This window comes from Salvelinus namaycush, chromosome 8, assembly GCF_016432855.1.
Source record: "Salvelinus namaycush isolate Seneca chromosome 8, SaNama_1.0, whole genome shotgun sequence".
NCBI classification, from domain to species: domain Eukaryota; kingdom Metazoa; phylum Chordata; class Actinopteri; order Salmoniformes; family Salmonidae; genus Salvelinus; species Salvelinus namaycush.
The window spans coordinates 6,158,908-6,171,019 of NC_052314.1; the positions used below are offsets into that span (position 1 = coordinate 6,158,908).

General features: G+C 40.4%; 1 protein-coding gene across 2 annotated transcripts; it reads left to right on the plus strand.

Moving 5' to 3' along the window:
• The first annotated feature begins 556 nt into the window (after positions 1-556).
• sqor (sulfide quinone oxidoreductase) lies at positions 557-10,802 on the plus strand. 2 transcript variants are annotated; one of them, XM_038999184.1, is made up of 10 exons: positions 557-775; positions 4,532-4,783; positions 5,189-5,359; positions 7,314-7,367; positions 7,878-8,078; positions 8,303-8,512; positions 9,005-9,188; positions 9,389-9,456; positions 9,913-10,091; positions 10,341-10,802. In XM_038999184.1, exons 2-10 carry the CDS (start codon positions 4,553-4,555, stop codon positions 10,396-10,398), a joined length of 1,356 nt encoding a protein of 451 aa, XP_038855112.1. In that variant the 5' UTR covers positions 557-775; positions 4,532-4,552; the 3' UTR covers positions 10,399-10,802. The 2 variants fall into 2 exon arrangements, with proteins under 2 accessions (XP_038855112.1, XP_038855111.1); XM_038999183.1 differs by having other exon boundaries at positions 558-871.
• The last annotated feature ends 1,310 nt before the right edge of the window (positions 10,803-12,112 follow it).

The window sequence follows — 12,112 nt, forward strand, 5'->3', positions numbered from 1 at the left end:
ATACATTAGTTTTTGCCACATTTATTCTATTTCAGACACCTTAATGCATACTTCTAAATTATATTATGTTAGCTAAACGTCATTTTTTTAGATAACTAATGTAAATGTCACCACTAAAACACAAATCATGCTTAAATACATGTCATTTTGTCCTTGAAACATTTCATTGAAATACTGTAGAATTCCATTCTTCCTATGGAGGACTGCCAATATGGCCGAACGGTGGCTTCAAAGCCTTTCAACCCGTCTCTCAATGACCAATACATAGCAACTGCAATCCAGTGTTTTACCTTTTTTTTTAATTAACAACAAATCAATACAGGAAGTACATGTGGGAACACAAGTATATAAATAATATACAATGGACAATTGGGCTAGGGGGTACAATATCACATTACACAAGGATCTTAAGGGTTTATATACTGTACATCATTGGCAGTGACCTATTGCCAGGGATTTATTTTGACAATGGTGTCATCATGTGGACATTGCGAGTAATGCACTCAGCAGCTGATTGACGTTCAACAGGTCGATGAGCTTGCGCAGTCATTTATGTTTACAACTCATGTTTCTGCACAACTTCCGTTTGAAGAGGTTTGATCAAGCAGTCGTGCATGTCTTTATTGTGGGCGGAATATTGTTTCAAGCGTCATGAAGTCTGGGTTTTGTGAAACGAGACCAATTTGAACCTACTGTAGTGGCTTACTACGAAAACTATACTACGCAATTGGTGACACGCTCTCGAGGTGTGTTCAAGATTGAAGGTAGATCGACAGTAAGTTTGACCAGAGCTAGGAGTCTGAGTAGCCAGTCATAGATCGCCAGCCTGCAAGGATCATATCCCGTTTTCGCAACTTTCTTCTTAAGTAAGGTAGGTTTCTAGCTTCGACGCAACTAATTCTGGGAGTCTGTTGGGACATTGGGCCTCGACTCAGTCCCAGCCCAATGTATTTTTAAGCAATTCAAAATATACAATATAATAGAAAAAAAAGTATACAAACATTACAAAGAACAGTCATGGAATACATACAATATATTTAAATAAACACCTTGTAAAAAGTACAAGCATTCAAAGTTTTAATAGCTTTTTATGTTATGAGAAGAAGAAAGTTTTTATTGTTTAATTTCATTCTCAAATAATATAGGTTTTCGACTCTTACATTTACGAATTTGGAATTGAGCTAAAATAACAATGATTTTTGATTAAGAAGGCTTCGCATAGCCTTTGCAATACTTTGTAAAAAAATTAATATATATATATATATATAACATTTTCAAGTAGAAGGGGAAAAATGTGCATGTATATAATCTAAAAAAACATCTACATATCTTTCCACAACTTCCGGGTTAAACATAAATGTAAAACAGTCCGGTTGTTCATTAAAGAAGGTACAATAAACATCAATGTCTTTAAAAAACTTTTAAGTTCATGTTTAGTAGGGTAGCACTTTTGTATTCATTTCAATGAAACGAATGTAATGTTATTAGTTAAAAAGAAACTTCTGAGAAAGAGAGTAACCAAAGAGATACATCCCTTTGTAACCAATTATTCCCAGCTAGCACAGTGGATCTGGGCTGATTCCTAGCTGGGTTACATTTATTGAGTTCTCTCTATGATAGGGTTAAAGTTCAGAAAACATCTAGTTTTGGTTTCTTAAGTTATTGTTATTTCCAGATAAGTGATTGTATCCTTAACTGGGATGTCAGATATTGAGGGCATTTCAATCAAATTGATTTATAAAGCCCTTTTTGCATCAGCCGATGTCACAAAGTGCTGTACAGAAACTCAGCCTAAAACCCCAAACAGCAAGCAATGCAGATGTAGAAGCATGGTGGCTAGGAAAAACTCCCTAGAAAGGCCAGAACCTAGAAAGAAACTGAGAGAGGAACCAGGCTATGAGGGGTGGCCAGTTCTCTTCTGGGTGGAGATTATAACAGAACATGGCCAAGATGTTCAAAAGTTCACAGATGACCTGCAGGGTCAGATAATAATAATCAGTGGTTTACTGGCAACAACAGTTCACATGTATTTATGTTCAACCCAAGAATGAATGAATCACATTAAGCGCAATTGGAACCTGAAAGATCTTAACGTGCCGTAAACTCACTCCACAGTTAGCAGGAAATGTCTTAGATGGAGCTACCAAATTGGTACCTTTCGCACGTTGTCAAGGAGTGCGGTCACATGTGTTGCACAGCGGAGGATCATTGGTTCAAACCGGGTATGGGGGGGGCGGGGAAAGTTGGGTAAGATAGACTGTTAGCAGTATACAGACTTCTGTTTCACTATTGCCACTTGTATACAGACATTTTGTAAAACGATTAAATATATCTCCAAAGCCACATTTGTTTTTAAGGGCATGAAAAATAATGTAATGTTCTACTGTATCAAAGGCTTTATAAACATTCCAAAAGAGTATAAAACTCATCAGATACCAAATCTGAGTGATCTATGATATTTAATACCAGTCTGACACTATTCGAGATGTCTATTTCTCATAAACCCTGACTGGGACTCATCTATAATGGTTGAAGGCCGACCGCAGTACTGCAGGCATTGTCACCAGAATACAGGATCCCCCATTATAGTGAATGGGTAAATGGCGATCTTCATGGTCAATATTCGTGTATATTAAACAAATTATTGAACACAATTATGGTACCAATAATTGGTTATGTTTCACCAGATGTATGTCCTTGAACCGATTACTTTAAAATCACGGGCGGCAGGTAGCCTAGTGGTCAGAGCGTCCACCCGGCACAGCCAGAAGAGGACTGGCCACCCCTCATAGCCTGGTTCCTCTCTAGGTTTCTTCCTCGGTTCTGGCCTTTCTAGGGAGTTTTTCCTAGCCACTGTGCTTCTACAACTGCATTGCTTGCTGTTTGGGGTTTTAGGCTGGGTTTCTGTACAGCACTTTGAGACATCAGCTGATGTAAGAAGGGCTTTAAAAATACATTTGATTTGATTTGACTTGACTAGTAACCAGAAGGTTGCAAGATCGAATCCCAGAGCTGACAAGGTAAAAATCTGTCGTTCTGCCCCTGAACAAGGCAGTTAACCCACTGTTCCTAGGGCGTCATTGAAAATAAGAATTTGTTCTTAACTGACTTGCCTATGTAATGGATGTGAAATGGCTAGCTAGTTAGTGGGTACGCGCTACTAGCGTTTCAATCAGTTACGTCACTTGCTCTGAAACCTAGATGTAGTGTTGCCCCTTGCTCTGCAAGGGCCGCGGCTTTTGTGGAGCGATGGGTAACGACGCTTCGTGGGTGTCAGTTGTTGATGTGTGCAGAGGGTCCCTGGTTCGCGCCCGTGTCGGGGCGAGGGGACGGTTTAAAAGTTAAACTGTTACACCTAGTTAAAATAAAGAAATTAACATACAGATGAAGTAATGAGGATCATTTAGTTGCTAATGGCAGCCTGCAGTACCTCGGTCTGCCTTCAATTTGAGAAACTCCACAAGGACAGCACTGAGCTAACCTGCAACATCATTTCCTAGAGTAGCTCAAACTACGCATGCAATGTTTCCAAAAAACATCCTCCATGTCGCAAGATTTCGACACACTGAAATCACACTTCCTGATCATCAAATACGCCACTGAGCATCTTCATAGGAAACAATGGGGTGACGTCATCGATGACTTCGTCCATATGTTTTACAGTCTATGGGATCATCAGAGATCCTATCATTCACCATTTAACTGTTGACTAGTGTTTAGAGTGGTCCCAGCAGACTCCCAGAATAAGTTGCATTGAAAGGGAAAGGGGGAATACCTAGTCAGTTGTCCAACTGAATGTATTCAACTGAAATGTGTCTTCCACATGTAACCCAAGCTAGTAGACGTCTTGGTAGAATGATGTGAATAGGCTGCTCTGCATAGACTTCAAATCACTTTGCTCAATGTTATTATTATTTTTTGACATAGGGGCTATGAAATATGCATATGTGGGTTGGCAATCTAAAAAAAGTATATATTTTTTACCTTTATTTTACTTGGAAAGTCAGTTAAGGACAAATTCTTATTTTCAATGATGGCCTACCGGGGAACAGTGGGTTAACTGTCTTGTTCAGGGGCAGAACGACAGATTTTTACCTTGGCAGCTCGGGGATTCGATCTTGCAACCTCTCGGTTACTAGTCCAACACACTAACCACTAAGCTAAACTAGCTAGGTTAAAGAAGTCCGATTGATAGAACAGTTACCCCTACACATAAGACGAATATAACCAGTACCCTAAATAACCTAATAATTGTAAGTGCGTGTTTTATGCTTGCACACATGCACCTTCTGTGTTTTTTTCCTTTGACTATACTGCCTGTCAATAATCTGTCAGTCACTAGGCCTAGGCCCTATGTAATCACTGCCTGTCAATAATCTGTCAGTCACTAGGCCTAGGCCCTATGGAATCACTTCCTGTCACTAATCTGTCAGTCACTAGGCCCTATGTAATCCCTGCCTGTCAATAATCTGTCAGTCACTAGGCCCTATGTCATCACTGTAACTGAATCCTGACTTTGAATCCATTCTAGAGATCATACAGAAAGGAATACATGGCTACAGTCAGAGTGGTGCATCGGCAGCCAGCCCTGTGGAGGCAGTGCCATAGGACTGCTGCTATAGCCATCTGTCATCTCCACACCAGCAGCAACAGCCGTGCCTCCTCCTCCAAAGAGCATTACAAGGTCCTAGTGCTGGGAGGAGGAAGTGGTGGCATCACAATGAGTGCTCGGATGAAGAGGAAGCTAGGGGCGGAAAACGTGGCCATAGTGGAACCCAGTGAGGTATTAAAGACAGTGGTTGAGTCTCAAATGGCCCCCTATTCCTATATAGTCCACTACTTGACCAGGGGCCCATAGTGCATTACATAAGGAATAGGAGGCCATTTTGGATGTGGAACATGTAGTCTCGTGCACAAGAGTATATATTTAAACATTAAGGCCCGAGGAGGGGGTGTGGTATATGGCCAATATACCACTGCTAAGGGATGTTCTTAGGCGGAGTGCCTGGATACAGCCCTTAGCCGTGGTATATTGGCCATATCACAAACCCCCAAGGTGCCTTAGAGCAGTAAAAATCTATGTTTTGTCATACCCCGTGGTATACGGTTTGATATACCACGGCTGTCAGCCAATCAGCATTCAGGGCTGGAACCTCCCAGTTTATAATAAGCAACATTCTTCCCGTAGATGCACTACTATCAGCCCATCTGGACATTGGTTGGCGCTGGGGCTAAAGGTGTGGCCTCTTCCGGTCGCCCCACCGCCAGTGTTGTGCCGTCTGGTGTCAAGTGGGTTAGATCCAGGGTTCAGGAGATCGACCCAGACACAAACACTGTGCGCACAGGAAATGGCATGGAGGTAGGTTGGGCTGTTTACTTTCCATATCGTTTATTTGATTTATTTCTCATTGGTTGAAGTTATAAAATGTAATTATAGGGCTTGGTCTCCATCTGAAGGCAAAGGTCAGTCAAGTGTTGTCATAATCTGTGTTGCTCATTTTTCCTGCGGATAATAGGCTGAATCTACCCCACACAGCAAAACCGATTAGTGAAGGTGCTGGAGGCAAAATGCTAAACTGGGAAAAAAACTGAAAAAGCCATAACACTTCAACATCAGATGGCAAGATAAAAGGCTATAGAGCAGGGCTCTCCAATCCTGTTCTCAAACCCTGTTCTCGTAGGTTTACACCAGGGCTCTCCAATCCTGTTCTCAAACCCTGTTCTCGTAGGTTTACACCAGGGCTCTCCAACCCTGTTCCCAGAGAGGAAGCCTCCTGTAGGTTTACACCAGGGCTCTCCAACCCTGTTCCTGGAGAGCTACTCTCCTGTAGGTTTTCAATCCAACCCCAGTTGTAACTGACATGATTCAGTTTATCAACCAGCTAATTATTAGAGTCAGGTTCACTAAATTAGGAACAGGGTTGGAGAGCCCTGCAATATAGATCCTCTTGATATGCAACTGGACAAATGACAATGAAATCATTCAGCTTTACATGTCCTTTATACGGAGTATACTAAACATTAGGAACGACTTCCTAACAGTGAGTTGCACCCCATGTTCCCTCTAAACTTCGCGCTCGCCCTGGGACTGCCGCCCAGGAGAAACATTGGCCCCACGTAGAGAAGCACGAGATTGAACAGACCGGTGCGGCATAACCAATCAGAGCTGCAGTAGGCCTATATGCAAATAGACCATTGCCATATGGATCTGTGGCATTTACTTTGAACTGGACCGTGTTTACAGCATGAGCGGTCGTGAGTAGATGCAGTGATTTTGAGATCAAAGGGAGAGCTGCATGTAGCCATGTGTGCACATTTTGTTCATATCCTTTGCTAGTTAGTGAGTTATTAGCCCAGTTATAGATCATTTGTAGTCAGCAATAGTGGAGTGATTGCTTCCTACAAGAGCACAAAACGTGTACATTTCTAGACATCTTTGAAAAGCGAGTCAGGTAAACACCTTTTTTGTCTTAAAGGGGCAGTGTTGTATTTTGAAACAGGCTTGAGTAAGCTAAGTAGTGAATAGGCAGAGGGTAGCATCATTTGTCTGATTCTCTGTAATAATGGTATCGGAATAATAATGCATTTTATTTTGTAAAGTGGTTTCTTGCATCAAACAACATTTTTAGTCACCTGGTCTGAAGGACAAGTGGATAAACAGGTTAATGTCAAGCCCTGCATGTTTTTTTCAGAAGTCTCATGGAATGTAGGTCTACATTGAACACCACACATTGTCTGCTACTGTAGGCTGAATGATAGAACAGCTATTTCCATGTTAAAATGTTATGGGATGCATTTTCTCCATTGTTTTTGATGGTAGGCCACTCTGGTAGGTCTAGATTATGATCAAATAGCCACAGTAGCCTACTTGACCACGGTTAAAACTGTAACTTAAAGTGGTTACAGCCTCCGTGTTGACAGTAAACGCGCTCTGGAAGTTGCACAGAATTTCAACAACGTTTGCGCTCAGCAGACCTGAAATGTGCTCAGTGCTGAAAAAAATGAGGAAACATTTGTTTTTTTCTTCCCTATTCACCCGCTAAATGTCACACATACACAATCCATGTCTCAATTGTCTCAAGGCTTAAAAATCCTTCTTTAACCTGTCTCCTTCCCTTCATCTACACTGATTTGAAGTGGATTTAACAAGTGACATCAATAAGGGATCATAGCTTTCACCTGGTCAGTCTATATCATGGAAAGAGCAAAGTTATTCATTGGTTTGTATACTCGGTGTATGTTTGTTAATAACAAGGCCTACAATAATTTTACCTTACAACTGACTGGAACTTGTATTGTCTTCCCTGTAACAGATCTCCTACCAATATCTGATAGTGGCTTTAGGTTTACAGCTACACTATGAGAAGGTAATACGCACCATATTGTTTATTTTATGCCTTTCACCACTCCCTCAATATTGTTTTAAAGGTACAATGCAGACATGTTTATTTCAATATCAAATCATTTCTGTGGCACAATGAAATAACTTACTGTGAATTGTTATCAATTAAAATGGTCAAAAAATAAACAAAAATAGCTTCTTAGCAGACGGTCTGAGTGGGGAGGTTTGGAACTCTCTTATTGGTCTATTAACAAATTTATTGTCTGGTGATGTCGCCAGGCAGGCCAAAACTCCATTCTACCAAAACAGGCAGAAATTTCAGGTGGCCTTCTCAAACAGCTGTTACACTAAAAGGGCATTATCATATTTTTTCACAATTTCACAGTATTATTCCAACCTTAGTGTGGAAATATATTTAAAATACAGGTAAATCACGTTTTTTACTGCACTGGGCCTTTTAACATAAATCCTTTTATAGTATGAGTCAGTCTCTGTCAATGATCATCTATTTTTGTCTCTAACAATCACTCTCTAGATCAAGGGCCTGCCTGAGATTGAAGATTGGGTAAAATTTAAGATTGGTTCAAACTATTCCGTACAAACTGTGGAGAAGACTTGGAGTGCACTGCAGAACTTTAAGGAGGGAAATGCTGTATTCTCTTTCCCCAACACTCCGGTGAAGTGTGCAGGAGCACCACAGAAGATCATGTACCTGACCGATGCTTATCTCAGAAAGGTATTGTGATATAAAATGCATCAGATAAACTGTTATAAAAAGGTATTCTGAATCTACATTTTTGTATCTGGGTTGACTTGTGTTCATTAGTGCACATCGTAGCAAAACGTTTTGAAATGGTAAAAGTGTATTTCTTACTGGTACCTAATGAACACAACCCAGCTGTCATCTGTGTCATACCATTCCTCAATATTATAACAGGTTTATTCTGATCCCTCTCGAAGACAGGAAAAAGGGCTAAGGCCAACGTTGTGTACAACACATCACTGCCAGTGCTGTTTGGGGTCAAGAAATATGCAGATGCATTGTGGGAGATTGTGAAGAGTCGCGACATCCAGGTGAATCTCAGACAAAATCTCATCGAGGTCCGGGCCGACAAGCAGGAAGCTGTGTTTGAAAACCTCGACAATCCCGGAGAAACCAAAGTGTTTGAGGTAATTTGCTAATGGAAAACACAGAATGTAGCCGAGGGGTTTGTTCAGAGATTTCTAACATATTATTTAAGTTGACATAGAATACTGATGCTAAGTAACATAGTATGCAGATGTAGTCACAGTTATTGTAGCATTCACTATCTCAGTGGCCTTGTGGTTGGTGTTTCTCCCCTAAGATAAGAAGATTGGGAGTTCGATCCCCAAAGACTCTAAAAAATGGTACCTGGTACATCAAGCTGACTCACACTACAGAAACAGGAGATAGACTAGCATCCTGTCCGGGGGGTGTGCTGGTACATAAAGCTGCCTCACTACATAATTAGGAGATAGGGCAGGAGCCTATGGGTCATTCTGGCTCAGACAAGGCTTACTTGTCTAAAGCTTAACTTACTAACTATCGGAGAATTTGCTGGGCAACAACAAGACAGTAATAGTTTGATTTTGTTTGTGCTAATTTTCAGTCAGGGAATCAAGCTTTTCTTTCTTTTTCAGTATGAGATGCTTCATGTCACTCCTCCGATGGGACCCAACCCAGTGGTTAAAGGATCCTTATTGGCTGATGAGGCTGGCTGGCTGGACGTCAACAAAGAGACCCTTCAACATAACAAGTATCCCAACGTGTTTGGGATCGGAGACTGCACCAACCTGCCGACATCCAAAACAGCTGCTGCCGTGGGTAAGTCGTTTTTGTTTTTTCTGTTTTGCCACTTGTAAAAAATGATAATACCACAACTAAACACCAGGGGAAACAGCTCTTGCAAAACTTTTGCTCTGGTATTTACCTGCGAGGTTGAAAACCTGTACCTACATGTACTACATTTTGTTGTTGAGCATGGGGAAGAGCATCAGTAAGAATACGGTGCATTTTATTTCCAGCTGCCCAGTCTAGTATTCTGGACAGAACAATTTCAAAAGTGTTGAAGAATGAAAAGCCGGATAGTAAGGTACGTTACCTTACATAACACTAATTACACTTAACCTCGTATTAAAAATTACAGATACGTTGCGGATTAGTATTTTTAGAATCTTCAAGATAACACAGGGTATGTCCCAAATGACACACTATATAGTGCACTACTTATGACCAGGGCCCTGGTCAAAAGTAGTGCACTGTGAATGGAATAGGGTTCCTTTTGGGACGTATCCATATTATTATAAACTGGGTGGTTCGAGCCCTGAATGCTGATTGGCTGACAGCCGTGGTATATCAGACCGTAAACCACAGGTATGACAAAACATTTATTTTTACTGCTCTAATTACGTTGGTAACCAGTTTATAATAGCAATAAGCCACCTCGAGGGGTTTGTGGTATATGGCCAATATACCACGGCTAAGGGCTGTATCCAGGCACTCCGCTTTGCGTCGTGCTTAAGAACAGCCCTTACTTACTTGTTTACAGTATGATGGCTACACATCCTGCCCTTTGGTGACGAACTACAACACCGTCATTCTGGCTGAGTTTGACTATAGTGGGCAGCCATTGGAGACATTCCCTATTGACCAAAGCAAGGAGAGATGGACCATGTACCACATGAAAGCTGACGTGATGCCTCATCTGTACTGGCATGGACTTCTCAAGTAAGTAGCTGTCCAAGATAATTACTGGGTCGTGTTCGTAAGGCACCAAGGGGGGGGGGGGGCACAAAAAGGAATGGATTTACTTGATTTGACCGATAAGAAATTCTCAGTTTCATTTTCCATCACTAAATGTTTTCTGTTGTGTGCCCTAATAAACCCAACCTTTTATGTAGACTAAACAGGGAATACATGTTTTATAGAGCTTTTTGTTGCTAATATTTGTCCAAACATCTGATATTTTTCCCATAGGGGGTTTTGGGGTGGACCAGGACCATACAGGAAAATCATGCACCTTGGGATGAAATAGAAGCTTATACAACCAATTCAGCTGTTTCAGACTGCTACAATGTAATCAACTTTTTCTCTCATCTTTGATTCCCAGATAGGGTTGCAAAATTCCTGTGACTTTCCCAAAATTCCAAGGATTTCTAGAAAACCTGGTAATTTTTGGAAAGTTACTAGAACATTGCAACACTATTCCCAGACCACTATTTGAATAACCATAATTTCATAATACAATTAAACAAGGTATTGAAAATCCAATTAGATTTTTTTTCTTTTTTTTCATAAAACCTAATAATACTGTCAGTGCTTAATTTGAGCCAGATCACCTATTTTCCCGGATCTGGTACCTCTTGCGGCATGATTTATTAATTGTATCACTGTTCGCACTATAAACATTCTAATAAAAGCTATCAGAGTCAAATCAAATTGCCTACTTGTTATTTCTCCCGACCCCCAGAAAAACCATCAGGTAAAAGCGTGAGGATCCTGTGTAATCATCCTATCCTCCCACACTGATTCCAGACCTGCTTTCTTATTTGTACTTAAAGGTTATGGGTATGGTCGGTGGGGGGTAAGTAACTGATCTTGATACAGGTTTTGGTAGTGGTGGTCAGCTAGGGAGGAGGTCCCTACTGTACGTAGTCACGTAGCCTAGGCTAGTCGTCTCCCTACTGAATTTGAAACGTGGGAAAGACTCATTTTAAAAATGGATAAGAAGAAGCAATGATGTTTTTCAAGTTTAAAAATCCAGAGAAAAATTGTGAATCAAACACAGAACGAGCCAGAGAACTGTCAGTGCCGGAAGAGAGGAATAGGGGAAAACTGACCCCGATGGCGATGCCTTATGTTATAGGCAGGGGGCCTATATATTCTCATGTTCTCTGCTGGAACCAACATAAAATAAGAAATCTTAAATTATATTCTGATATTGTGATGTGTGTTCTACTGTTAGTCTTAAATTATATGAAATATGGTTATTGTAAACTGAGTAAGTGTGCATATGGCAGGAGATCTGCAGTGACTTAAAAAAAAAAAATGCTGTACATTTGTCTTGAAAATTAGGCTGAAAGAAATTTGGACTTGTGTAAACACCACAGCTATATTCGAGTATGTGGGCATATAGTCTATGCCCCCTCTCGCGCTGAGTGTTCCGAGTTTTTAACTAATTAAGCACTGCATACTGTACACATCGTTTAAAGTGCCATAAGGCAGGGTTTTTCACATATAGGCTAAATTTTATTTATTTATTTAACTAAGCAAGTCAGTTAAGATAAAATAATTTTTTTACAATGACGGCCTACCAAAAGGCAAAAGGCCACCCCTGGGGACGGGGGCTGGGATTTAAAAATAAATATAGGACAAAACACACATCACGACAAGAGAGACAACACTACATAAAGAGAGACCTAAGACAACAACACAGCATGGTAGCAACACAACATAGTAGCAGCACATAAACATATCTATATATGATAATGGCTTGTATATAATTAAATGTCTTATAAATGGGAGTAACAGGGATTCTCACAACTCATGAGGATTATTAGGAGAGAATTGACCAGCTTTATACTAAAATATGAATTTCCAAAGCAAACATTAGATATATACACCTAATGTAACAATCCTCACCTCAATATGATTGTCCTGCTTTCATTTCTATAGGAAATTATAAATATAAAAGTTTTGTAATTTTAATAAATAACATATGTATTATTTTGTTTTATTTTGCTGATAAG

Bases quoted from the DNA above. Each gene is read 5' to 3' on its own strand.
- sqor (XM_038999184.1), top strand. From the start codon at position 4,553: ATGGCTACAGTCAGAGTGGTGCATCGGCAGCCAGCCCTGTGGAGGCAG. The intron at 8,513-9,004 runs GTAATTTGCTAA...TTTCTTTTTCAG, and splicing joins GAGAAACCAAAGTGTTTGAG to TATGAGATGCTTCATGTCAC. The intron at 9,457-9,912 runs GTACGTTACCTT...ACTTGTTTACAG, and splicing joins ATGAAAAGCCGGATAGTAAG to TATGATGGCTACACATCCTG.